The sequence below is a fragment of the Nyctereutes procyonoides genome, unplaced genomic scaffold (assembly GCF_905146905.1).
Source record: "Nyctereutes procyonoides isolate TBG_1078 unplaced genomic scaffold, NYPRO_anot_genome, whole genome shotgun sequence".
Lineage (NCBI taxonomy): Eukaryota > Metazoa > Chordata > Mammalia > Carnivora > Canidae > Nyctereutes > Nyctereutes procyonoides.
This window is the reverse complement of record NW_026575151.1, coordinates 9,996,579-10,023,331: the sequence shown is the minus strand read 5'-3', so window position 1 is coordinate 10,023,331 and position 26,753 is coordinate 9,996,579. Positions and strand designations below refer to the sequence as shown.

General features: G+C 35.4%; 2 protein-coding genes across 4 annotated transcripts in view; one reads left to right on the top strand and one right to left on the bottom strand.

Moving 5' to 3' along the window:
- Positions 1-26,540, top strand: part of BMP2K (BMP2 inducible kinase) — a 115,691-nt gene extending 89,151 nt beyond the window's left edge. The window contains 2 exon segments of the mRNA XM_055313001.1: positions 5,479-5,589; positions 20,473-26,540. Coding sequence (XP_055168976.1) covers positions 5,479-5,589; positions 20,473-21,905 — 1,544 coding nt within the window. The 3' untranslated portion in view covers positions 21,906-26,540.
- The window catches only part of PAQR3 (progestin and adipoQ receptor family member 3), a 27,480-nt gene continuing 22,531 nt past the window's right edge, over positions 21,805-26,753 (bottom strand). For 2 of the 3 annotated variants that reach the window (XR_008662812.1, XR_008662813.1), the window contains one exon: positions 21,805-21,935. The gene's annotated coding sequence lies outside the window, so the exon portion shown is untranslated. The remainder of the gene's footprint in view (positions 21,936-26,753) is intronic. The other variant, XM_055313002.1, reaches the window with a different exon arrangement.

The window sequence follows — 26,753 nt, the reverse complement described above, 5'->3', positions numbered from 1 at the left end:
GCATAATCCCAATGTGTTCTCCTGTTTTGCATGTGAAAAGAAGTTCCTAACGGTCCCTTGTTATAGTTCCTAGCTTCTATTTTAAGTACCTGGCTTTATGAGAACAATTATTAGATGAATTGCTTTGTTCCCAAATGATACATATTTTATGTAAAATTTATAAATGCCCTGAATTCATGTAAGAATAGTTGTTTGGGATATAAATTTGTATTTTACATACTGGTTATATGACTATGAAAAATTAAGTTGATGATTAATGCAGATATAAACATGAGTTTTGAACCTTTAATAAAGGTTTGTGAACTTTGGTAAAACCACTTACATCTTTTTATTAAAGAAAGGTTTTTAAAATCACGACTTTTTTGTTTGGCATTTTTAGTAAACTTTATGCTGAGTAGCCCCAAAAACCAAGTCCGGAAAAAGGAAATAAAGTATCTCTTTCTTTTGGGGTGGGGGATGGCACGGTGGCATAGGGATTAACCAATTCAATTTAACTTACAAGGTTATTTTGAAAGCAAAAGGTGTAAAATTAAAATACTCATTTTAATATGTTTCGATATGTTTTGACCAGGATAGTAACTAAGTGTTCACTAAATCAGTATTTTCTATTCTTTGGGTAAAACTCGTCCTTTTTTTTCCCCCCTCCATCAGTTTATGGAATGAGTAAAATATTCACATTATTTTGTACTTATAATTAAAAATTCATTTTAAGCTCCTTAGAATTTATAATCCAATCAAGTTTTATTTACTTTGCATAGGGAAGAATGGGATGTATACATAACTTCGTAAAAATTGGGTTATCATTTATTTTGCTTTTTGCTTTCAAAAAGCTATTTACTTTCAAACTTGAAGGTCAGATAATGTGTAATTTTTGTATGTATCTGTGCACACACGTGTAGCCAAAGAATTTAGACTTTATTGCACTGTTAATTATGGGAAAATATTAAGTTCCAAATGAAAGTACAGGAGGAGCTTTATCTGAAGGTCAGATTTGGAGCAGCTCAGCAATTTGGAAGAGCACCTAGATGGTCCCTGAGCTTTGAAATCATTTCACTGTCACAAGGCGGATGTACTTAAACTGGCATCTAGTACCAGAAAACACATGAATTCTGATCTTTGGCAATCCCATTTAACTAGGTTGTAATCTCAGGAAAGTAACTTAACTGCTGTCTCACTTCCTTACTTATAAAGTGGACATAGTGATGCTTATCTCATAAGGTTGTCAGGAAAATTAAATGAAATAATGTCTTGAAAGAGGGGACTCCATTAATGCTGCTTCCCTGTTCCTCATACTCTGTGTAAGTCTTTAGGCTCCAACTCGAGGTTATTGCCCTTTAACCAGCATTTAAAAATTATATCTAAACTAACAGATTTCTCAGCTGGCAATTAAAAGACCAGATTAGAAGGGGCTTTGTGTTCAAACAACATCAAGAGAAGAAATGACAGCAAGAAAGAAGATGGAAAGTGTCTGTCTTCTTAATAATTGATAGTTGTAATAATGGTGTTCAAAAAAGGTGATATGTCTTTAATAAAGAGGATAAATCATTTATATAGAGAGAATTTAGAAAGATTTCTTTCCAAGTGTTACTTAATTGTTATGTATTCAGTCATCTTTAGCATCTCTTTGACTCACAAGCAATGAGGCATCTAATATTTGATCCACTTGATAGGGACTACATTATTCTGCAGCACAAAAGGCAAGACGTCTTTCAGAACCTTAAGAGTTTCTGTGGAAGACTAACAGTGTAATGAAAATTAATTTTGGTCATTACTGGTTGATTCCTTTGTCCTTAAAAACCTTTTCTAAAATAAGTAAATTATTGATGCATTTGGAATAGATTTACCATTTTTCTCAGCACAGATTTTATCAAGTTTTCCAGTCTTTTCTAAAATAATTTATATTTGATTTGTGAAATGCTTTCCAGTGAGAAACTCAGTACCTTTATGTATAGTCCTTAAAAATATAGGCATTGCCCATGTCCTGATTGTTCAGAATCTTACATTGCCTTTTGAGTCTTTATTTTTAAGATGATACATGGTTTATTTATTGAAACGAAAAAGGATATTCCGTCTAGGAAATATTTTACTTGTGTATATTACCCAAAAGGTGATTTAAAAATCATAATATATTTTGACATACTTAGAATCCTAAAATACTAGTAATTGCTAACAAAAACTGTGTTTTAGTGATCTTTAAGAAAACAGTTGAGTCCATCCATATGCCAGTTGGCAAAGGGATTTAATGTAAAAACTAAACCAGATTCTTGCTTTGTAACTGAATATTTATGGTTCAGAATTTTTCACCTGTTCTACCTAAAATCCAAACATTAAACCAAAATTAAGCATCATTAATAAAGCTGATCTCAAAGACATTTTTAAAGTTTAAACTTATATTTGTGTTTTGTATCGGAACATCCAGATTAGTATGTAAACTTTAGAAATCTGTGATAAAATTTGATACATTAAACACTAATTAGATTACAGATGTTTGCTTTGGGAAACCTTTTAACTTGCAATTGTTCAAATAGTTTTGTAGCTCTGCATATTAATTAAAAGTAATGCTTGATGGAATATTAATTGTTGATGATGATTGTTTCTGTTTAAAACTGCATCACAGTAACTAAAGGAAGAATAGAAGAACGTAGACTGTGGCTGCTTTGCAAATTCTACTGAATGTGTTGTTTTTTTTTTTCTGTGAAGCCATGGAATGAAATAGATGTAAACATCTGTATTAGTTGTAAAGCATTAACTCTCATCATTTTAAGCTAATTCAGATATATTGCTGTCCTCCAGCACAGAATAACAGAACTTTTCAAATATATTAGAATAGTTTCAAAAGTATCAGATGAAGACTATACTTATAAAATTTATTCATTAGCTTTTTGGCTGTTCAAGCCATTATCCATATAAGCTATTAAATTAACTTATTAGAGCATTTTAATTTTCTCGTGATATTGTGGAATATATTTTGAATCTAAGATTTTTAAATTCTGTATTTTTTGCCATCTGTAACAATTGAAAATCCTGAAAAGATACTGTCTTTATTCACCAACACAGTTCTTTTGGGAAGGCAGGAGGAGGTAAGTTTCTTAATATTGGACAAGCCAAGCTCAGGTTTTGCTCTAATGTAAACCAGTTATTTGAAAATGGAACTTAAATGCCTTTTAGGGGTGACTGTGTATTTGAAAAGTAGCTCTATATACCATTTCATTAGTTTTTAACTGTAGGTAATTAATTTAAAAAATTAATATGTGTATTTATTTTGTATTTTTATGCCCTGGGACCCCGGTTAATCTGTGAACTCTAGAAATGATGATTTAACAAAAATCCTCCATGGAAAAATTAATTCTGTGTTTTGTGAAACAGTGAGAAATATTAGTCTATCCCTACATGATGTTTGTACTCGTATCCTAATTCCATGGTATTGCTTTTACATTTATGTGAATTAACCATAGATTGATGGAGATAATAATACCAGTGCATGAGTATTCAAAGAACCTTAGTGGTAACGGTGCCTTTTTATGTGCTGTAAACCATTGGTACAGTACTGGTTTATAAATCTGGAGAGTATGTTACAGTATAGATTTCCAAACTCCCACTCAGATATCTGATTCATTAAGTTTGTGGTAGGGCCCAGGTAACTATATTTTATAGAGTAATCGTAGCAATTTTGATGCAGATGGTTTAGGAAGTTTGGTCCTAATTTAGACCTAAGTACCTACATATACTGTCTTGATTTTTAAGAATAAGGGATCTGGGATATTGATATACTGTGGCTATCACTCTGAGATAGTCTCTTTCATTTGTCCTTTCTCACTTCCTCTTTCCTTTGTCCTTACTCTGTTGTACACCAGAATTTTCATTGTTACCCATTACAGTCATGGATTTGAAAAGCATCTGTTAAATTTGGGGACTTTGGAAACTGTGCATAAATCAGTTGTCAGATATGTTGCCTTAACAAAATATTTATCATTTATTATATTCCCAATGGAATTTTAAGTAAAATTTTAGACAACCCAAAGTTTCATGAGGATATTGCAGAGTTAATTTTAGCCATCAAAGCTGTTAATTGTGTTCATTGTCATAAAGGTGTTTAAAGAATTGTCCATCGTAGTAATCAAGTGGATTTAGGATAATGTAGACTCTACTCTAGGGCCTCACGTTCTCAAGAGTGTGCTTGCTCCTTGAATCAGCAGTATCATATCACCTGGGAGCTTGTTGAAGCGCAGCATTTCAGAACCCATCCCAGAACTGTCCAGTCAGAATCTGCATTTTACCAAAATCCAGTGTCTTTGTGTCTTAGAACTCAAATGAAACCAGCATAGTTTACTCATAGAATTTCTTAAACATGAAAGGTATAGTCCTGGGAATGCTTAAAATTCCTGAAAAAGCAGAATGTGTTCCTAATAGCATATTTTTGATTGCTAGGCATAGGAGGATAGGGAGATAGCTTACAAAAATCGAGATGTTTCTAGCCGATCAAGTGCCTGCGATATGCAGTTTAAGAGCAAGGAAAGATAATCACTACTAAGGGAATTAGGAGACAGAAGCTCTCCTCTTCAAACACAACAAACCTGCTTCTGCATTAGTTAGAGCCTTTGCTCTAGCTTTTCCCCTGTCTGGTGTGCTCTTCCCCACGTAGCCTTTGTTGCCTCTTTGGAGTCTTTTCTCACCTAGAATCTCTTTATTACTGTGACTTGTGCCCACTCCCTTAGTTCCTTTTACCTTGCACTGCAGTTTTCTCTATGGCTTTATTTTTAACATGTTGTATATATTTCTCATTATACTCATTGCTTTTTTTTGTTTTTCCATGCCAGCATATAAACTCCAAGAAGGCAAGACTCTTTGTATTGTTTGATGTTGCCTGCTCGTTGCTTAGAACAGTGCCTGGCACATATTAGATCTCAGATATCCATTGGATGAAATAAACTCTGTCATTAGGCTTTTAATAGAGGAATATATCTATTCCTTTGTATCTGTATATATGTGAATGATTTATTAACTGCAAAGTAATATGAGAAAGGAACAGTAACGTAACAGTCAATTGCTTTTAGTTGCTATTGAGAAATAAGATTTGCCTATTTTATGAACAAATGACCGTTTGCAATATTTTTTCCGTATGTATTTTTGGAGAAATTCTGCCAAATATGTCTCTGTTTAGTAAGCTGGGTTTAAGTTCACGTCCAGTATTTATAAGTTAAAGATAACTGGGTATTTAAGTAAGCCAAATTACATTATTTATTAGGTAATTGTATTTGTGAAATCTAGCACTGAGATGATAATGTTAAGCTTGTCTTTGTAGCAACAAATATCTATTAAACTCAGGATCACCTCCTAATACTTATAAAAATGAACTCTAAATCTGATATTTTTCAAAAAGATTGTTACTTTGTTTAATTTTATTTATACTGTTACCACTTTTTTTAAAAGACCGTTTTTATTTTATTTTATTTTTTTTGTTTCATCTTATTTTTGCAGACAGGCTCGAGGAGAGAGCATCCTCAGATAAGAATGTAGACCCACTTTCTGCTCCACATAACCATCCTCCAGAAGATCCTTTTGGTTCTGTTCCTTTCATTTCTCACTCAGGCAAGTTACATATGTAACATCATCATTATCATTAAAAAATACACACAAGAACAATAATAATAACAAAAAACTTTATTAATATAAAGCCAAAGTAAGAATTAGGTGCTAGTTACAGAAAATAGGAAATTATTTTTTACTTTTGCCATCCTAGTCTTCTTAATGTCATTCTTTTTATTGCGTTATTCAGTTGTACCTTTTGCCAACATAGAAAAATGATGATTTATATAGTAGAACCATAACTCTCCTTTTATCTTTATTGTTGGATACCAGTGAATTCATGCATGAAAATCTTTACTTTTTATTTATTTAAAATACATTTAAAGATATGTTTATACTCAGCTTTTGCTCCAAAATCCTGTATTTTCCTAGTTTATACGTGCTCTTTTATAATTGTGTTTAAAAAGTATTAATGATTTTGTATGTCACAGTAATCTTGTGACAGATTATTTTCCTTTTTTTGGCTTTAATTTCAGTTTAGAATTTAAATATTGTTATTGCCATTAAAAAATATCTGTAGTAATATCTTCTAAGTAATCCACTGTCAAAGATATTAGGATGGAATAGGATCCCACTTTGGCATAAATGGATTTGTGTGTGTGTGTGTCTTCCTAGTGGTAAAAAAATGAGTTTGATCATAGAAAAGGGAAATATATTAGATGAAATAATGCCTTGTTTGAAGGTATAGGTTCTGTTTACTTTATTCAAGGTACCATACCTATCAGCCATGTTCTTAATTTCTTTTCCTTGTATTTCTCACTCAAGCTAATTACATATATATAACAACATCATTGCTACCTTTTAAAAAAATGCACACAGGTGAGAACAACAAAAGGCACACCTTCTAAACAAAACTTAAAAATATAAGTTTAATAAGAAATAGGTGTTCAGGATTTCTGATGAATAGATTGAGGCAGTATTACCCTTTCAACATTTAGATGTGGTTATCCAGGATATGTAGCACAATAATTAGGAGTTTTTACATCTTTTCATGTTCTATATTTTACTCTGCCATTTATTGAAAACGGTCCATATTGTCATTTTCTGTTTGTTTCTTTCAAATTATCTTTTAATGAATGTCATGACAACATTAATTGGGTGGGGAAAACAGTTTGCTGTTTCTACTTAATCTGTACACATGTACTCTCTCACACCCCCAATAAAATAGTGTTATTACATTTTTCAAACAAATTATACTATTTCAAAATGGTCATTATAAACTCTCAAGAACATAGCTATTGATCTCTTCGCAGCAGAAAATGGTTTCAGTACTGCTAGCTCTTTTTTGTACTCTAGAAGGAGTGGTGTAATCCTTTGCAGGTTTGCATGTATCTGTGCAACTTCTCTGGGGGAATGTGACTGGAATCAGGGACTAGAGTAAACCTCAGTGATTTGCCATTTCCCTGGGCACCCTTATTTTGGGGTTGGCCTAGGATTTTTAGAAATATGTTCACAGATTCCAGCTTGATTGCTGTCATTTCTTATTTTGTTTTTCTTTTCATTGTGGGCATTTAATTTCTGTTAAATTTTAGGCTTATCAGGGGTGGGAAACATGAATTGTCTGCCTTTGAATTTTGTTCAGTAGCCAACTGGTATTTGGTGTAATATTCACTGGATGAATGAAAAAATTCTGACTATTCCTAAAAATTCATACTCCTCTAAATATTAAGAAAGTGACCTTAAAAAATGATCTTGACTCCAAAAAAAAATCTCTTTAAATTTAGTGTAACTATGAACATTGGAATGGTTTGGTTATGAACAGTTGAGTCCACAAAATGGAATAAGGGAGGGAATGGCCAGTCATTGGTGAGATGTGCATCTAGAAAGAGAAGAAAAAGTGGTCACTTGGCTATTAGCACTGTTAATTTGTATTTATTAGGTCTAAATACATAATTAAATTAAAACTAAAAATAACATGTTGCCACTGACCTATTCATTATCAAGCTTAGATGTATGTTTATATAATTTTTTTTTAGTAAAAATAAAGTATTTGGGGTCATTTATTTTTCCTCCAATAGTAAAATAATCTAACCTACTGAAACAAAAATTGCCTTCTTCTGTAAGCTTTAGGGAGAAATTTGAAAAAGAAAAACAGTTCTATTCAGTGAGAATACACTTCACCCTAGCAGCTGTTGTGAGCTTCTGGAGATCTGTAGGGCCAGGAGTGTGTGTGTGTGTGTGTGTGTGTGTGTGTGTGTGTGTGTGTACACAATATACATGTGATAGATACATGTGATAAACAATCTTACTTTAATGTGAAAGTTGACAATTACCGAACATAATTTTCAGTAAACCAGATAGAGAATGCTACTTGAGAATAAAGTGAATTCAGTCATGAGGCAGAAAGCTGTAAGAATTTAGCAAGTTTTAACTCCACTAGGGAAGTACATTTAAGAGGAAGTCCCATTGTCCTAAATCCAGTGTTCCTTACATTGATTTTATTAGGAATTGTGCTCTTTTTATTTTAAAAGACAAAATTTCTGTGAGAACTTTTCATCTTAACTTTGAAATTGTAATGGATTATTTTTTGCTTCATTTTTCCTCAGCTTTGGCACAGTTGTCAAGTGTTCAGTGTGTACATTTTTTGATAAGTAAATATTTGTCACCATTGTGTTCTAGTATACCATGATTACATTTTCTTTGTTCTATAAATTTTTGTTCTTCCTAGAGTTAATTATGTTTATAAAAATGAATATGTTTTTGTTCCTTTATTTTTTTTTAATGTACTCTGTCGTTGATTCATCTCCATTTAGAAGGATTAATTTCCTCCCATATTAAGGGGGCCGCCATTGATTACATCTCTCATGGAGTTCTGTAATCTACATTGGCTTCTTTCTGTAACTACCACATGCTTATCATCCTAGTATTTACTTTCTCCACCATTCTTGTGGGAATTCCTGGATCTCCTCTCTCTTCTTTCTTCGTTTGTTAGGGCAACTCCTCGACTAGTTTCTTGAGAAAGCATGTGTGGGAGGAAAAGTTTTAAACTTTGCTGCCTAAAAATATCTTTTTTTCCTAACTTACACTTGACTGATAATTTGCCTGCATAAATAATTCTATGTTGGACATAATTTTTCCTGTGAAGTTTTGAGGCATTGCTTTACTGTATTCCAGCTTAACAAAACAAAACAAAACAAAAAGGCTTCAACTAGAGGACTATTCCGTGTGCCCCTAGCTCTAGGCCCCATATCCTTTATTATTTAGTGTCCAAAATACCTACCCCCCCCCATTTCTTTAATAGCTTCATGTACTCCATATCTGATAAGAGTCAGCTGACCTACCTTAGTTTGTTCACATAGATGCATCTTTCTGATTTATTTATGCCTTAGGCTTATGCTACTACTTTTTCAGACTTTTTGGAAGCATAGGTGAAGATAACATTTTGATAGACCATGTCTCAAATGATTCAAATCTAGCTTTTTCTTTTCTTATTTTTAAACATATCTTTATGGGCCAAATTAAATTTTATAAATATCCATTTATGCAGAAATCAAATAATTATATCAAGAGTATGTTTGGTGCTGTATATAAGGGTAATATCTTACTCCATTGGTTGATATTTTAATTATCATGGAATTATATTTCCCTTTTATGTCAGGTTGCTAAACTCTTAGTAGAGTGGTATATCATAATTCTAATAATATAGAATATATTGTAGAATAATATAATATAATATATTAATAATATAATGTAGAATAATATAGAATAAAGTCCTTGGTATAAATTTTATTTCTATCACAGATTAGCCATGTAATATTTGGTGTTGCCAAATTTCTTGGAGGATTTCTTTATCTTAAACTGGGGATAATATTAGCTACTGGATAAGATTATAGAAAGAATTAAAGAAAACAATGTTACCCAAAGCACAACATTCTGTGTTGTTGCTGTTATGGATGTTGTTGTTAATGTTATTAAATAATATTTTTACTACTTAATAAATTTTCAAAATCTTTGTGTTAAAATAAGTTGTAGCTGCTGTCTAGCTAGTAGTAGTACAAAATTCCAGTAATAATCTAGTATTCTTTTAACTACTGATACCTTTAAATAATGTGTAGAATCTGTTTATGAAGCTTTTCACTACCAAGAACTGTTTTAATACTGTTATATCTATTTTTATTACAGCATTAACTACCAGTATTCACTATAGTACACACATAAAAATCATTAAAAGCATGCTATTCATTTCCCATCAAACCTACACACCTTTCCTTCTCCCCAAGACATTATTTTACAGTTAGTTTGTATACCAACAGGATGTGTGGCTCTGTGAATCAAAGTATGAACTTCTTAATTTTAAAAAACACAACTTCTAAAACAGTATTTGAAGAATTTTGTTGACATATAGGCTATATTAGTTAGGTCACTGAAGTTGTAGATTTCATATATTACATTTCATTTTTAATTAGGTTTGGTGAACTTACTCTTCCAAATCCCACATCCACCTCATGGTTCTCATCTAATAGGTTAAATTGAGTTTAGAGTTGGGAACAGTCATATTATATATAGCCAGTATTTATGTAACACAAACTATTACAGATTGTCACTTCAAATGCTGGGTCATTTTATAAGCGATGATGAATGTATTGCTTATATTTTTAGATTCCAGTATATAAATTCTTGAAAATCAAGAATTTTACTATTCCAAGATGTCAACCAATAATGGTTACCATTTATTGAAGTCTATTTCATACATACAGTGGAAACAGGCTCAGAGAGCATCAGTGACTTACTTAAGGTTAGGTAGTTTAAAAGTAGGAATCTAGCTCTGTCTACTTCTACACTCTGTTTTGTAAATAGTAGCAAAACAAATAAAAATGTTAAGTGGCCTGTTTCAAATAAAAATCTATATAATAGAAACGACAGTTTTACAGCATTTTTAATATGGCTGAGAAATATTAGTTCACAACTAGCATGATTCTTTTTATACTCAGACCTTGTCACTTGGCCTGTCTTCAGAGAAACAGTACAGATTTTGATAAAGCCTTCTAATCCACTAATCCTTGGGCCTGGCATGGCACCTTGGTGGGAAATGATGGCAGGCAGGATGCTACCCATTCAAAGTGAGCTTTAAACTCTTAGAGCCCCATGCCTTGTACCCTAAATGATGAGACAACAGAAGGCATGTAATTATAATAGCAGTTTCAAGCCATTCATCCTCTATAATCTGATAGCTAGAAAAGAACATCAAAATAAAATTTCTTTGAAACTGGAAGCTTCTTATATGATTAAAAATGTACCACCTGTTTTATAACTAAAAGACCTGTCGTCTAAAAGTTGGAAACCTGATTAGAGGAGCATGATGCAAACATGCCCTTCTCCCCACATTCTTTTTTGACATTTTCTAAATATTTTGAATTTTTTGAGATAGTTTAAGAAGGTTCATTTATGTGATTCAAGAAAACATTATTTGCAGTATTTAATTAAAATAATGTGGCATTGACTAGGATTTCATTCTTCCAGAAATATGTAAAAGAATACTATAATAAATACATGAAAATATGAAAACTGACCTTACAAATGTAGCTTTTGAGTTTGGAATCCTTTCTTGGACCGTGCAAGACTATGATGTCTTTGAAATTTTAACATCTAGAAATTTCTTCTTATGAAAACTCAAGCATGAAATGGACGAATTTATGTTCATGTTTTCTAGATCACTAGAATCAGGATTAGTAGGTGAGTTTTACAACTGTTAAAGTGAATGATAAGCTTTTTGAAGTTAGGAAATGCTTTATTCATCTTTGTATGCTATATAACATCTTGATGAAGAGTTCAGGGTTTACTAAATAAAATGAATAATATTTAATGTTTAGCTCTATCAGGTAAGTTCCATTATTATCCTTATTTTATAGATGAGGAAACAGGCTTTTTCAGATGTTTATCTTCTGTGGATTTTGTAGAGTTGAGTATTGGTTCATTTGGTGATGAACTCTTATAGTATTTCTAGAATTTTAACCTACAGAATTTCAAACTACAGAATATAAAATACCCAACACAGAATACTTACTATATAGTGCAACAAAACACTGTTTGCTGAAGTAGAAACAATAAGTTTTTTTTTTTTTAATTTTCCTAATTTTTCACACATAGCTTTAAAGGAAATCAAAAGAAATTCAAAACAAGTCTGTGGTTGTATTTTGTTGAGGATTGATGATGGGCTGTGTTGAATATTTGCCGGTGATGATATTCTACTGATAGTTTAATTGTAGAATTTACAGATGAGAGTTTTAAACTAGTATTGGCAGAGAAGTCACTAGGACTTTGATCTGTATGGCCTTAAACTTGGGCATAAGAACTTATATATTCTTCATGTACAAAATGATTACATCTCTAAAAATCTCTCTTTTTTTTTTGGCTTTCAAATATAGTTGAAGCTATGAAATAGGATTAAGGTTACCAAAAGAAATAAATGGAAAAAGAAAAGGGAAAGCCAAGTAAAGCACTGGATGATAACAGTTCATATCTTTGAAGTCGTAGAAGGTTGTGACGATGATCTGACATTGAGCAAGGGGAACGTTTTTGAAGATGTAGTGAATAAATTCGAAAAGGAAAGATCATATATGACAAACCTTACAAGCATTTTCACCCTAATGTTTTGGGAGCCTAATGGTGGGAGTTAAAGAGATAATGTATGAAAGACCCTTGGCACTGCATTTGTGTGCTTGACAGGATTAGTTACTATCTTCACTGATTCTTTCTCAGTATCATTGGAAGCATATGGCAGGTACTCCAAAAATAATCATGAAATGATGGTGTGCTACACCAGCAATACTAACATAGCCCTTTACTGAATATGTACTGCACACCAGTGGTGTTGTAAGCACTTCATGTATGTTCTCACTTTAACCCTTGTCACAACTCTCAGAGACAAATAGTATTGCTATCCCTATGTTACAGATGAGGAAAGTGAGACACCTTAAGTAATGCATGATTCCAAGTCAAGAGAGGAAACTTTCATTTAGTATCTTCTGCTGATGAAGGGAAGTAAGCCATATATTTTTATATAAAAAGTTTCCAAATGGTTAATGTGGTATTTAGATATTTAGTAAATGCTTTTTATTGACAGTACTGAATAACTGAAGCATTGCTTAAGTTAGCTCTGAACTATTATCTTGAAATTCTACATATGACATATATTAAGCCAGTGAGAATAACTTTCAGCAGCAGAATTTATATATGTACTAGTTCTCTTGACACTCACTTTAGTTTCACATTGTTGTAACTTTTTTTTTTTTTTAATATTTTGTTTATTTGAGAGAAAGGGCATAGAAGCTAGGGGAAGGGGCAGAAAGGTAGGGAGAAATGGACTCTCGGCTGAACCGGGAGCCTGATGAAGGGCTCGATACCAGCATCTTGGGGTCATGACCTGAGCTGAAGGCAGCTGCTTAACTCTGGTAACTTTATCAACACTTTATTTGGAATTTCCCTGAAGGACTATTTACATGCTACACAAGAGAATTTAAACCCTAAGAGACCATTTACATGCACAAGAGAATTTAAAACTTTGTAACCCTTTATTGCTGTTCTTAATTTATCCAGATCTACATTGTCTATCTTTATTTTCAGGATTGTGTTCTGATTGGATTTTGGCTGTTTGCAGAAATTAGACCAACCTCCAAAGATAAAGGTTACTCAAAAAGCTAAAATTTTTATAGTTTGTAGTTCTAAGGCACAATGCAGAAATAACATCCTGACTAGAAGCCATCAAAATAATATCTGTTGTATTTAGCTTAAGGAAAGAAGAATGTCCTACTCAGAGCCAAAAATAAAAGTTAGTTTAATACATGAAAATTTACAGTGTTTTGCCAAAATCACTTAATAGAGAAAGGTAACTGAAGTATGATCCTGGGCACATTCTAGACATTTGATTTGTTTATGCTATAAATACATGTTTCTAGTGCTTATTCTAAATATTATAGCTTCCCTTCCAAACACTTGAAAAACAGCCATTTCTTATGTTAATAATACAAATCTCAGTAAATATAAGGATTATTAGGACTTAGGATGTATTGAATTATAAGGAAACATTTAGACTGTACTTTTGGGGAATTAAGTAGTAAACTAATCCTGATTTAAATTTCATAGTAAATCACATGTGTAATATTTATTCTAACAACTGGAAGAAGCAATCTGGCCCCAGGAGCACAGAGTAGGAATATCTGAATTCTTTTTCTTTTTAAATTACAGGAATATGTTTAGGCAAAGAAATAGATTATAAAAGTTGATGATAGCACTTAGCTATGAAGTCACATAGTATACATTGTATAAAGTTGAAGTTGATAACCAACTTTATAACCTGTAATACTTATTTTGACAGTCTTTTGTGCCAATGGAACAGGACTAAAAGCCTTAGAATATATTGAAATAATTTAAAATTTTGTATAATTCCCATTTTTTTCCAGTTCTTCCATAGTTTTACAGTGAAGAGGGGATCATTAAGTAGATCACTTTTACTGCAGAGAGTAAAGCCTTATCTAGGATTGCTGTAACTTGCAGCCTGGAATTTAATGTTTCCCAGCAGGAGGTGCTGGAGAGAGAGGACCACTTGTATTTAAATTGTGTTGTAATGGTGCTTAAAATGTAAATTGCTCTTAGTATACTGTCAGAGCAATTCAGTGCTGCTCTGGATTCTCTTGTGAGACTATGGGAGAAGAAAGGAATTTGGATAATCCTTGCTTGTTATAGTTTAATAAAGGGGAGACAATAAAAGAAAGTTAAGGGGTTAATAAAGGGGAGACAATAAAAGAAAGTCAGTCTTTCTATAACCGAAAAAACTTCCCAGTTGCCCATACTTTTCAGGGATATTATCTGAAACCACAAAGATGGCATAGAGATCATTGTGTGTGTGTCTGTTCTGGGTCTTTTTGAGAGCAGTCTTTTTCAACTTCTTATACTGTGCCCCCAACTACAGCTATTTAAAAATCAGAGATGTAGTTTCCAGGATCTACTGTGCACCTTGTAGATGGATATACATTTGTGTGCCTACTTTTTTCTGGCCATTAAAAAAAATGTATATATTCTTTCAATAATCTCTACACCCAGCGTGGGGCTTGAACTCACAACCCTGCTATCAAGCGTCACATGTTCTTCCAACTTGAGCCAGCCAGGCACTCCTATTCTAGACATTTCTCAAGTGGACATGAAGGCTTCTTGAATTATTCATAGAATTACACTTGTCTCTATGGTGCCTGGGTGGCTGTGTTGGTTGAGTGTCTGCCTTTGGCTCAGGTCATGATCCTGGGGTCCTGGGATTGACCCCTGCGTTGGTCTCCTTGCTTAGCAGGGAGTCTATTTCTCCCTTTCCCTCTGCCCCTCCACCAACTTGTGCATGTTGTCTCTCAAGTAGATAAATCTTAAAAAAAAAAAAAATGTGCTTGTCCTCACCACTGTCTACCACTGAGTCCAGAAAAGGTGCTAGAAGGTTGGAATTTGGTGGATGAGGTAATTGAGTTTGGCTTTGTTCTGGAGGTAATGATGATAGTTTACTATTGAATGCTTATTGAGTGTTGGGCACTCTTCTAAATCCTTTCTTTATAACAATCCTATGAAGTAGAACCTGTTACTGTCATATTAATCCCTCATAACATAATTTATATATTTCCTCATATGCATGAGGGGTACAGATTATTTAGCAATGATCTTGTCAGAGATTGTTACTGAGTTAAGTTACTAGTTGTGTATTAATCATGTATGATGAGGAAATAACAGTAAGTCCATAAAGTGAAACTAATATTAAAAAAGGAGAGTTTTCTTTTTCCTTTTCCCCTCAAGGAAAAAGCGCATGATCATGGTTGTATTTAAAATGCTGAAAAACTAGAAACAACCTAGAGGTTCTATAGGTAAATGTTAAATCTTCAAATGCTATATATACAATATATGTTTTATCTTGTTTCTGTCAGAAGTAATAATTACTGATACCTATAAACATGCATTAAAAATGGTAAATGAAAAACCCCATAAATTTATATTCACACTGACAACGAAAAAAACAAATGGGGGGTCCTGTGAGCTCAGTTGGTTAAGCATCTGACTCTTAATTTCAGCTCAGGTCATGATCTCAGTGCTGTGAGATGGAGCCCTGCTTTGAGCTCTGTGCTGGGTGTGGAGCCTGCTTAAGATTCCCTCTCCCTCTCCCTCTGTCCCACCTCACCCCCCCTGCTCATCTCTCTCACTCTCTTAAAAAAAAAAAAGATCTGTATAGCACTTAACACAAAGAAATCTCTCTCTCTGTTAATACAACTTTGAAAAGCTGACGGCGCAGACAATGAGTAGGAAGTGTCGACCGTTTTGGAAATACTAGTGGCCAACTGGGTAAAAGAAACAGTTAACTTAGAAGACTGAGATTAAAATAGAAGAACAAAGGGAAAGTCAACTGAAGGATTCTGCCCTATGTTAAATTTTCTAGAAGGTCTCCTAGAAATGGAATTTCTCAAAGAAGTTGTAGAAGTAGTGTTTTCTGAGAATGTGTTTAGCAAAATCATTTATAAAGTTAATAGGTGCTACTTGTACATAAAAGTATTTTTAGTGAAGCAAATTTGGGAAGTCCTGCTTTTCATAAGATTAAGCTGATTGTTTTGTGTATGACTTGGCAGCAACTTTATTTTTTTTTATTTTTATTTTTTTAAAGATTTTATTTATCATGAGGGGGGCAGAGACACAGGCAGAGGGAGAAGCAGGCTCCTTGCAGGGGACCCAGTGTGGGACCCAATCCCGGACTCCAGGATCACACCCTGAGCCAAAGGCAGATGGCTCAACCCCTGAGCACCCAGGCGTCCCTACTGGCAGCACCTTTAATGAGCATTTTCCAGGTAGAGGCACATTACATAGTGAAGCATTTTACAAACTCTGGTACCTGAGACCACAGAGCTGTTTGGTTTTTGTAATAGGAATAATGTTCTGCAGGATACCTTTGGAAAACATTCTGGAATGTGCCTGGGAAGTGTCCATGTGCAGGCATGAGGGGTGCACATTGTGGCTCTCTGGGTGGGTAAGGAGCTTGAGGTAATAAGTTAAATTGTATCGCAGAGGAACTGTAAGTCTTTGCCCCTACATTATTATAATTTTTTTTGCTTTTGAATAAAAATTCATGAAAATAAATTTTACAGCTAATCTAAAAGTAATCTTTGTTTTTAATATCAGAAGTAAGCTATATGGAGGAGAAGTCAGACTTGAGAATCTGCATTTGATTTGGTTTTAATCTGTTAGGATTGAAGATAAGCCTATTATAAAATTTGTAAGGATATAGCATTTAGCTCTTGGCTGATTTCATGGAACTGGTAGAGGAATAATGAATGAAAGTTCTATTTAAGTAGAACCTGATGGAATTCTCCACGTCTTCTTTCTTCCTCCTCCTCAGCCCTACTCCTCACTTCAAGATTGCCAGCAAACTGCATGGACTGACCAGAGCCAGTGGCCATTGTCTGGCCTCAGGTCATTGTACCTCTTTGCCTCACCTGGCTCAGTTGTCTACTCTGTCTCGGAAAGCACATCCTCTCCTGGTTTCCCTGACACTGCACTCCCCTGCTATTGGTGGTCCTCTCTCTACTCTGCAGTTAGCTTTGTAGGTTCTTCTGCTGACTTCCAAATGTATTATACCTGAGGACTCCATGTGGGGTTCCCTTTTCCTGTTTTGTACTCACTTCCTAAGTGACTTCCTTCAGACTTGTAACTCTTTGTACACAACCTCTACGTGGGGAAGACTCCCAGATCTCTTGTCTCTAGTCAAAAGCTAACCATTGCCCTCAAGCCACAGGTATCTATTTGCACTTAGATGCCTCACAGATAACTCAAGCATTGTATGCAAAACCAAATTCTTGATAATCTCTATTTTCCAATCATTCTTTATTCACTCTTTTCTGTCAGTGTTAATGGCGCTGTTGCCCTCTTCAGTCTCTCATTCTTCACTTCTACTTACCCTGCCACCATCATCATCCAGGCCACCAAAATCTCTGGTTTTAATTTCTACAATTTACTCTTCCCTGATCTCACTTTTGTTTTTCTCTCTCTTCACCCATTTTTTTCTACATAGCAGTCCATTATGTTTCAAATATATATCTGATTGTGATGCCCATTTTAAATAAAGCCTTGTAATGGCTTCCTATTTACATACTGAATTTAGAACAAAATCCAGACTCCTTATCATGGCCTGAAAGGCACCTTCACAGGCTGGTGGTCCTTTACCCTCTCTTTCCCCTTCCTCCAGGCACACCGACCTATTTTCCTCAAACATGTCAATGTCTTTCTTTGGAGCAGCTTTCTGCCTGTCCTCTGCATGGCTGGCTCCTTCTCACTGTTCAGTCTTAATTGTCATCTCCTTAGGGAGGCCTTTGCTGACTGTCTAGAGTGGGTTTATGTACCCCTTCCCCCACCCCATGACTTTCAGAGTGCCAGTCCCCACACTTGATTGTAAACTCCTGAAGGCAGAGACTGTTTTATTCACCAAAGTATGATCAGTACATATAGCATGCAGGAAAGTGCCCTACATTTTGTAACAAAATTAACATTTTTTTTTGTTAAAAAAAAAATGCAGTGACTGAATTCTGAGCTAAAAGTCTCCAAATATGAAGAGTTCATTTTTTAATGTAACTTTCTTTATTGTGTTTGGAATATATTGAATTTTCATCTATGGCTATGAGCTCAGAGTAGTCCCTAATATTAGTGACTTTAGTAGTCACTAATAATTGATTCGCCACATGCTAAGAGAGAAAAGAAGGATAAATGAGGTAAATGATAAATAGGACTGTGTCTAGGTGCTCATAATCAAACAAATAATTGTCATAGAGTACAATTAAGGCTTGTACTAAGTTTGGGACTTAGTACTCCATAGTTGTCCCAAATATGGATATTTTTCAAGGGGTGTCTTCGCAGGGCCCTGGAATGGGCTGGGTCTAGGAATATAGCCAGGTCCGCTAGAAGGATGTTCTTACCAAGGGGTGGTGTGACAATGGTAGAGAGATGTTAAAACAGCAAAGTGCTCCTTGAAACCCAAATCTATTAGGTTCCTCAGTTTCTGATAGCAAACATTAAGAGGTTAGATAAGATAGCTCAAAATAATTTTTTTAATGTAAATCTGTCAGGTAGAGCTATAAATAAAGAATGCCCATGGGAGACATCAGGTCTGAGGCTAAAGATGTGGTAGGACAGAATCCGGTGAGAGAAGGGCACCCTATGCTGGGCTGAGCCCCTGAATGGTTTTAAGCTGTAGCCACATAATTAGTGTTTCAGAAAAGTCATTCTGGTGGCAGTACAGAGCAGCAGTTTGAGGGACATGGTACTGGGGGCAGACAGGCAAGAATAGAGGGAGAGAGGGAACAGATTCAAGAGTTTAGAAACACTAACCGTTTAGGGACACCTGGGTGGCTCAGCGGTTGAGTGTCTGCCTTCAGCTCAGGGTGTGATCCTGGAGTCCAGGATGGAGTCTCACATCGGGCTCCCGGCAGGGAGCCTGCTTCTCCCTCTGCCTGTGTCTCTGCCTCTCTGTGTGTGTCTCTCATGAATAAATAAATAAAATCTTTAAAAAAAGAAAAAACACTAACCGTTTGGTGAGGAAGGACTATGATTTCCAGACTTCTGTTGATTTGCATAACTATTTAGAAATGTTGTTCACTAATTTAGAGGGAGCTGGTGAGGAGCACATTTTAAGAGGAAAGATAATCTCTTTTGAAATTGCTGAGTTTGATGGTAGGATACATATTCATAAGTATTAGCAAGATACGTATTCGTGGTCAGTATTAGAGAGATCCAGTCATGATGGTGGCAATTAACATACAAGTATTTAAGACCATGGGAGGACATACAGAGGGAGAAAGCCAAGGACAGAACCCTGGGGAACATACATGCATATGGAGATGTCAGTGAAAGAGAAGTCTCTACATGTATGACCAAGAAGGAATAGTCAGGGAGGTGGGAAGACAACAGTGCTGACTTTGAAAGAGAAGGTAAGAACTCAGAGGTGTCATATGCCATAGGGACCATGTTGATAACAGGAAAATAATGGTCCTTCCATCATAAGTTGGTTAGTTTTCATGACTACAGACTATACCTCCAACCCTAGCTAATTATTTTGAAATATCTGATCTTAGTCAAAGGAAGGGAAGGGATGATATGTGGTTGGATCAGTCCAAATTGATCCCTACCTCTGGAAAATCAATTCAATACACCCAGTGTATTGGGAGGGCAGTATATTTTCATGTAGCTAATACAGTCTTTATTATATACCATACAGTGAATTATATGGTATTTGGTACAGTGAACATATTGGTAGTTTTTTTTTTTTTTTTTAAGGTAGCATGCTTTTAATGGTAGTGAAGATATAATAGTTAACAGAAGATGTGTCATCTAGGGAAGGCAGATGTCCTTGGTATGATCTGGGTTCAGTACCTGTTTCTTGGCTTTGATCAGATTATGGGGATGCACTCATGTTGTTAACCTAAGCCATAAGACAACCAGAATGCTTAAAAAATTTATTTATTTATGCTTGTTGGTCTCTTTGGGAAAACTTTATAATGGAGTTGAAATAGAAGCAGAAGGTGATCTGGTAATTGTGGGATTCTGATTGGGGCAATTAGTTAAATAATCTATTCTGAAGGTAGGAGAAGAAAGTTTGCTTGTATACTATATTCAGAGTCCTCTTCTGGGTACTATACATAAGACCTAGCTGTCAGTGAGGGCTTAAGGTGAGTAGGTGGTGTGTAGGAGACAAGAGGCAAGTAAATCTCTCTCTGCTAAAGGATCTAACCGTCTAGTTGAGGACAGGTGCATTCCCTAAGGAATGCCCAATACCCAAAGAATTGACATTATTTCCTCTATGCGAGGGACTTGCAATACCTTGTGTTGGTGTAAATGGTTCTTGAAATGTATTGGAATAGTAATTTTTCTTTGAACTTGTAGGTTCTCCAGAAAAGAAAATTGAAAATACATCCGGGAATCAAGAAAATATTTCTGCAAACCCTATCAAGAATAGAAAAGCAAGTCCAGTATCTAAAGACCACCAGACTGGAAAGAAAACCTCAGAGAATTCATCAATACAGAGTCAAGTGCAAAAGCGGAATGACGAGTCTGAAAGTGATTTTGAATCAGATCCCCCTTCTCCTAAGAGCAGTGAAGAGGAGGAACAAGAGGATGAAGAAGTTCTTCAGGGAGAACAAGGAGATTTTAATGATGATGATACCGAACCGGAAAATCTGGGTCATAGGCCTCTCCTTATGGATTCTGAAGATGAGGAAGAAGAGAAACATAGCTCTGATTCTGATTATGAGCAGGCCAAAGTACAGTACAGTGATGTGAGCCCTGTCTACAGAGACAAATCTGGCAGTGGACCAATGCAAGATCCTAGTAACACACTCCTCGCCCCGACCCGATTACCCTCTGATGTTGGCGTAGAGGCTCCTAAGCAGGAGTTTGATGTATTTGGCGCTGTCCCCTTTGCAGTGCGTGCTCAGCAGCCTCATCAAGGAAAGAATGAGAAGAACTTCTGTCAACAGAGCCTCAGTCCTACCGTGGGTCTGGAGCAAGAGGAATTTGACGTATTCACAAAGGCCCCCTTTAGCAAGAAGGTGAGTGTACGGGACTGCCGTGCCGTGGGGCCCGAAGCACATACTTCCCCAGGTTGTCCAAAAAGTGTAGATATATTTGGCTCCACTCCATTTCAGCCCTTTGCCACATCGACCAGCAAAAGTGACAGCAATGAGGACCTTTTTGGGCTTGTGCCCTTTGAAGAAATAACTGGGAGTCAACAGCAAAAAGTCAAACAGCGAAGCTTACAGAAACTGTCTTCTCGCCAAAGGCGCACCAAACAGGATCTGTCCAAAAGTAATGGGAAGCGCCATCATGGCACACCAACCAGCACAAAGAAGACTGTGAAGCCTACCTACCGTACTCCAGAAAGGGCTCGCAGGCATAAAAAGGTGGGCCGCCGAGACTCTCAAAGCAGCAATGAATTTTTAACCATCTCAGACTCCAAGGAGAACATTAGCGTTGCACTAACCGATGGGAAAGATAGAGGGAATGGCCTGCAACCCGAGGAGAGTCTGTTGGACCCCTTTGGTGCCAAACCCTTCCATCCTCCCGACCTGCCGTGGCACCCTCCACATCAGGGCCTGAGTGACATCCGTGCTGATCACAACCCCGTCCTGCCCGGGCGACCAAGACCGAATTCACTGCACAGCTCATTCCATAGTACAGATGCGTTGAAAATGGATGATTTTGGTGCCGTGCCCTTTACAGAACTTGTGGTGCAAAGCATCACTTCACATCAGTCCCAACAGTCCCAGTCAGTTGAATTAGACCCATTTGGTGCTGCTCCATTTCCTTCTAAACAGTAGATACTTCTGACAGACTCTTGGCGTTAACTCCTGTTTCAAAAAAGTATGAATAGTTTTATGAATTTGAAAGGAAATTTATTTGTATAGCTCTTTATATCATTCACTCTCAAACACGTCAATCAGAATAGGTGATTTTTAAATAAACCAAATAGAAAAAGGAAGTATCTCCACAGAGTAGTGACTTGCTGTCTCTTCCATGAAGGAGAAAAGGGAGCTCAACTGCTAGCTCTAACCCTGGGCTTCAGCCACCAGATCGGACTCCACAGAAATCCAGGGGGAGCACGCGCCACCTTTCCAGTTGTGTAGCCACTGAAAAGGGACTGGAAAGCTGTGTCATTATTTTTATAGCAGAATGTCACTTGTGTGTGCATATTCTGGGCTCCTGCCTGTCAGGATCCAGCATTTAAAACTAAGGTTATTTGTACATACAGAGGTTGGATTTGTGAATTTTCAAAGGTCTCTTCTAATTTCCACACAGTAAAATCAAAATCTGGTTCTCCTAAAGAATGAAAAAAGTTACTATCTGAAGAGAGCAGAGATTTTAGTCCTTAACACCTTTCTCGACAGAACAGAGCCAAAAGTAATGGACTATTGTGCCTAAAACTGTTTTGTTTTTTAAAACAAGTGCCATTAATAAGGAATATCTACACAGAATCCCAGAACAAAAACCAGAAAAATACCTGACTTGTGGAAAACGTAGAAGAAAAAAAATGATACAGAAGAGAGAAAAGCTACTTCGGGAAGTTTATATTGTTTTCGAATGGCTTCTTGTTCAAAACTTTTACTGTCATGTCCCTAATAAAGCAGATTGTTGGAAAATGGGGAGTGAGGACAAAGGTTGTATAGAAATTGTACTTCAGGAAAAAAATATGTAGCTGAAACCCTGAGTTTTTAAGACAACATAAAATCATGTTGCATTTAATAATGTGCTTTATTACCACCTTCACCAAATATTCCCCAAGTTGTGAGCGACAACTTTCTAGTTAGGTTGGGAGGGTGGAATAGTTTGAATAAAGTGCACAGAACAGTGAAACCCAAAAAGCCTTAGAGGCAGGACTCATGCATCCTGCTGCAAGTACCTCTGCACTGATACACAAGATCTTAAAATGGCTATAAGGTATTAGATGATGAGGAACTAGCATCTCCGTTCTGCTAGTTGATGCATCCAGTGAAAAGAACTTGGCTACCAAATTGCCTTTTTTTTTTTAACAAAACAAATCCTAATTAGAAACTTGAGATTTTATAGAAATTGTTTAGTAAGTTAGAAATTACTGTATGAATTAATGTGAATACAGTATCTGTGCTTCCTGTGTCTCCAGCTATTTTAAGTTCTAATTAACTGTCCTTCCCTATCAACATTTAGAAGTTTCTATAACTGTTAAAGCTATTTACAGAAAGGGTTTGGAAACTCTTATTAACTGGCACTCTTCTTGATTGCTCTATTTTAAATGCACTTTCTTTGAGTCCAATTAAAGTGTATTTTATGAGTAATCTTATTAGGATCTCTTAATCATAGTGCCCCAAATGGAGTGAGCTATTTGCCTGTTATCACAGTTCTAAGTGTATGTTACTAAACTATATATTCATTACTCTTTCTTTTCTCTTTTATATTTTAAATCAGATAGAAATTTGTGGATAAACAGGGAAGCACTATGTGAATCACAGTGTAGCAGAGGCAGACCAAGCATTATATTACTACTTAAGAGTTGTATTTTTAGAGCCCCGACTGTACCAATTACTTATCCTTGTGCCAAAGGCAAATATTATGTTTGCACCTTTTTTTCCCCCCCTGATTCTCAGGTTGATTAATACTGCTAATGCAAATGCTCATGTAGATGTTCTTCAAAACTTTACAGAGTAGAGTCAAGTGATACTTTCTTTTTAAAAGTGAAGAGTTGATTAAAGAGTAAGTTCATGAACTACAGTAGGTTTGTATCAAACAACTTTTTTTTAATGAAAATTTGTTGGTTCATGTGTACACAGTATGCTTCTTTGGCTATTTTAGTCCTTGGCCTTGGTCTCTGCTAGACCTCATGAGTTTCATAATTTAAAAGGGGTAGTGTATGAATTTGTGTGGTCTCTTTGGGCTGTAGACATGAAATAATCAGATTCTGTATGATACCAAGGCCTTGCTTACACTTGCTTTTCAGTGCACTGAGTAATTTTAAGTGATTTAGACACTGATGTAGACACTCTGGGCTTATGACGTTGGATGAATTCTAAGGAAACAGTTTTGACCTTATTTAAAATATTTCCATTCTTATGTTTATTATATCCCACCCCAGTGATTTTCCTCGCTTGAGATTATAGGTCGGAGGAAACATTAGGATTGACAGGGAACCCAACAGGATAGAAGTAGGGAGATTCCTTTGTGTTGAAGTAAAGGCGTCTCCCAAGGAGTACAGGATTAGGGGTGCTTTCCCTCCTCCAAATATCTCCTCCCACTATTGGGATATAGATCACTCCAGTGATTCCGGGTAATTCCCTTAGGAGAATAATGAGACTAGAGCTCCCAAGGCACATGAAAAGAGCCTAACACATACTTGAGACACAGCATTCAGTAAAAATTTGGTTCTGTTGTGGGACCGTCCAATTCTTGTTTAAGGAAGGAAAGGTGAAATTATTTTCCTCTTATTAATCAGGGTCCTCTGTGCTTCTTTTGTACGTAAAGTAGTCCTAACTAAACCTTTCATGCTTGAACGTCACTAAGGGAAGTAAATCACGAAGCTAGCAAAAATCTGAGGCCAAAGTTATTTCTGTCCTAACAGCTTTAATAATGCTTGTTGATTTTGAATAATCGTTGTAAAAGTGGACCATTCACGTAATTTTTTAAATATCACTTCAGCACAATATTAGTGTCAAAAAGATCAGCTTTTATGTCATTGAAGAATGTATCTGCTGAGACACAAAAGTTACTTGGTATATGTATTAGGTGGAGGTGGAAAGGTTTTAGGCCAGATGAAAATTTAACTGACTAGAATATTTATCCAGAAGTATCAATTGGGAAACTGTAATTCTTCCACAGACCCACCCCATCTCTGCCTGTGTCATCCAGTTATGACATTACCTGGAATTGTAGATATAAGACACACCTTTTGATCCTACCCCGTTTATTGTTTAACAGTGATAGATTGTCGTCCTCATACTGCTGGTGGAAAATAGTTAAGGTGGAGCCCACTCTTCTGCTCTGCTGTTCATGAGGCAGAGCAGTTTTCTTACTGTTCGGCTGCTCTGCTTCGTTTAGGTTCTGGTACTTCATATAAGCACTGCTAGAAGGTACACGTGTATTATCACTAGTCTGAGGAGTTGGTACATTTGTTTTAATATGTGTAGAATGTGCAGGAAACTTTTTCTTTTAGCAAAATTACTTGTTTTTAGGTCTGACACTGAGCTGACAGATCTGCTGTGAGAATGAGATGACAAATCTACTGTGAGAATAAAAATGTTTGAAAAATTTTATATTTTCCTAAATATATAAACACAGATGCATGCATGTCACATCTCTCTACTGTGGAGTTAATGTGAACCTTTAATTTTAAATGGAATTGCAACCACAATCATTACTAAAAGAACATTCACTCCTAGGGAGGTTTTACAAAAGCCACTAAAGGAATGAGGTAGACCGATGAAAATGCAAAGGGTCATCATTTGGGGTTATTTTTATTTAAAAACCTATTGTGCTACTTTTGAAAGAATTGTTTTTATTACTACTCTCTTTTTGGGATTGAAAGGTCATCTAATAGTAAGCAGTATAGTAATAGTAAGCTACTTTTTAAATTGCTGGCAAACAGCTTTAAGTGCACTTTCTTTGATTACACTTCCATTTTTTGTTAAACTTGAATTTTCTGAAGCCTTTTATGTACCACTAAGCAAATAACTTTAACTTTTAATAAACCTGATTTACATGTTTATTATAATTCTAATTGTTACAAAACATACTTTCTAAAGTAACTTCAGTCCTCAAATGTAGCTGGGAAACTGAGATAGAACCCATTGCTTTTTTTTTTTTTTCCTTTCTATATCTAATTAAGCACTAACTGATTTTACTACTTCATTGCCTTTACATTGCTTATTCTTATTGACTGAATTCTGTCCCTCATTCACTTTGTTTTGTTTGAAATTTAAAATTATTTTCTTACTGTATTTATCATACCTACTGTTTGAATAATCTGCTTTTCTTTAAATGCAATAAATCCCAAATGGATTACATATTCTTTCTAATTAGTGACTTCGGAGTTCCTCATTATTTGTCTTAAATGTTTTGGATGTAGACTTCTCTGTTCAGCTTTTATTCACACTACAGACATTAAGGATCTATTATGCTCCAGCCAGAGGAATAGAAAAGTGAATAGGATTAGATCTCTGTTCTTAGGGCAAAGCTCACAGTGTAGGATTTACATAAGAAAACCTATTGTGACCTAGCATTTTTGCAGCAAAAACACTTCACAGCACAATTTGTTCAGGCGCTACAATTACCTTTAATTGTAATAATGAAGGTACGGCAAAAACCTGAGTTTGAAGTATCTTTTGAATGTTTGACATTGTTTTTGCATTGTGTATAACTTAAGCTTCTTAAAAACTGGTAACATATAGAACTTAAAAAATATTTGGGTTAAATAAAATATTGTAATCCTCGATTATGTCAGAAAAGAGGCTTTGGCATGTTAAAGAGAAAACCTATTTACTGGATTGGTGGACTAACTTTGGTGTCAAGATCACATTATTTTATGTATTTCACAAACTCGAGATTGGTGGCTTGCGGAAGGATTGACCTTGCTATGAACTTTTTTTTTTTTTACACTTACATCTAAAATTATGTGGAAAAATAAGGGCTTTGTGTCTTTTTAG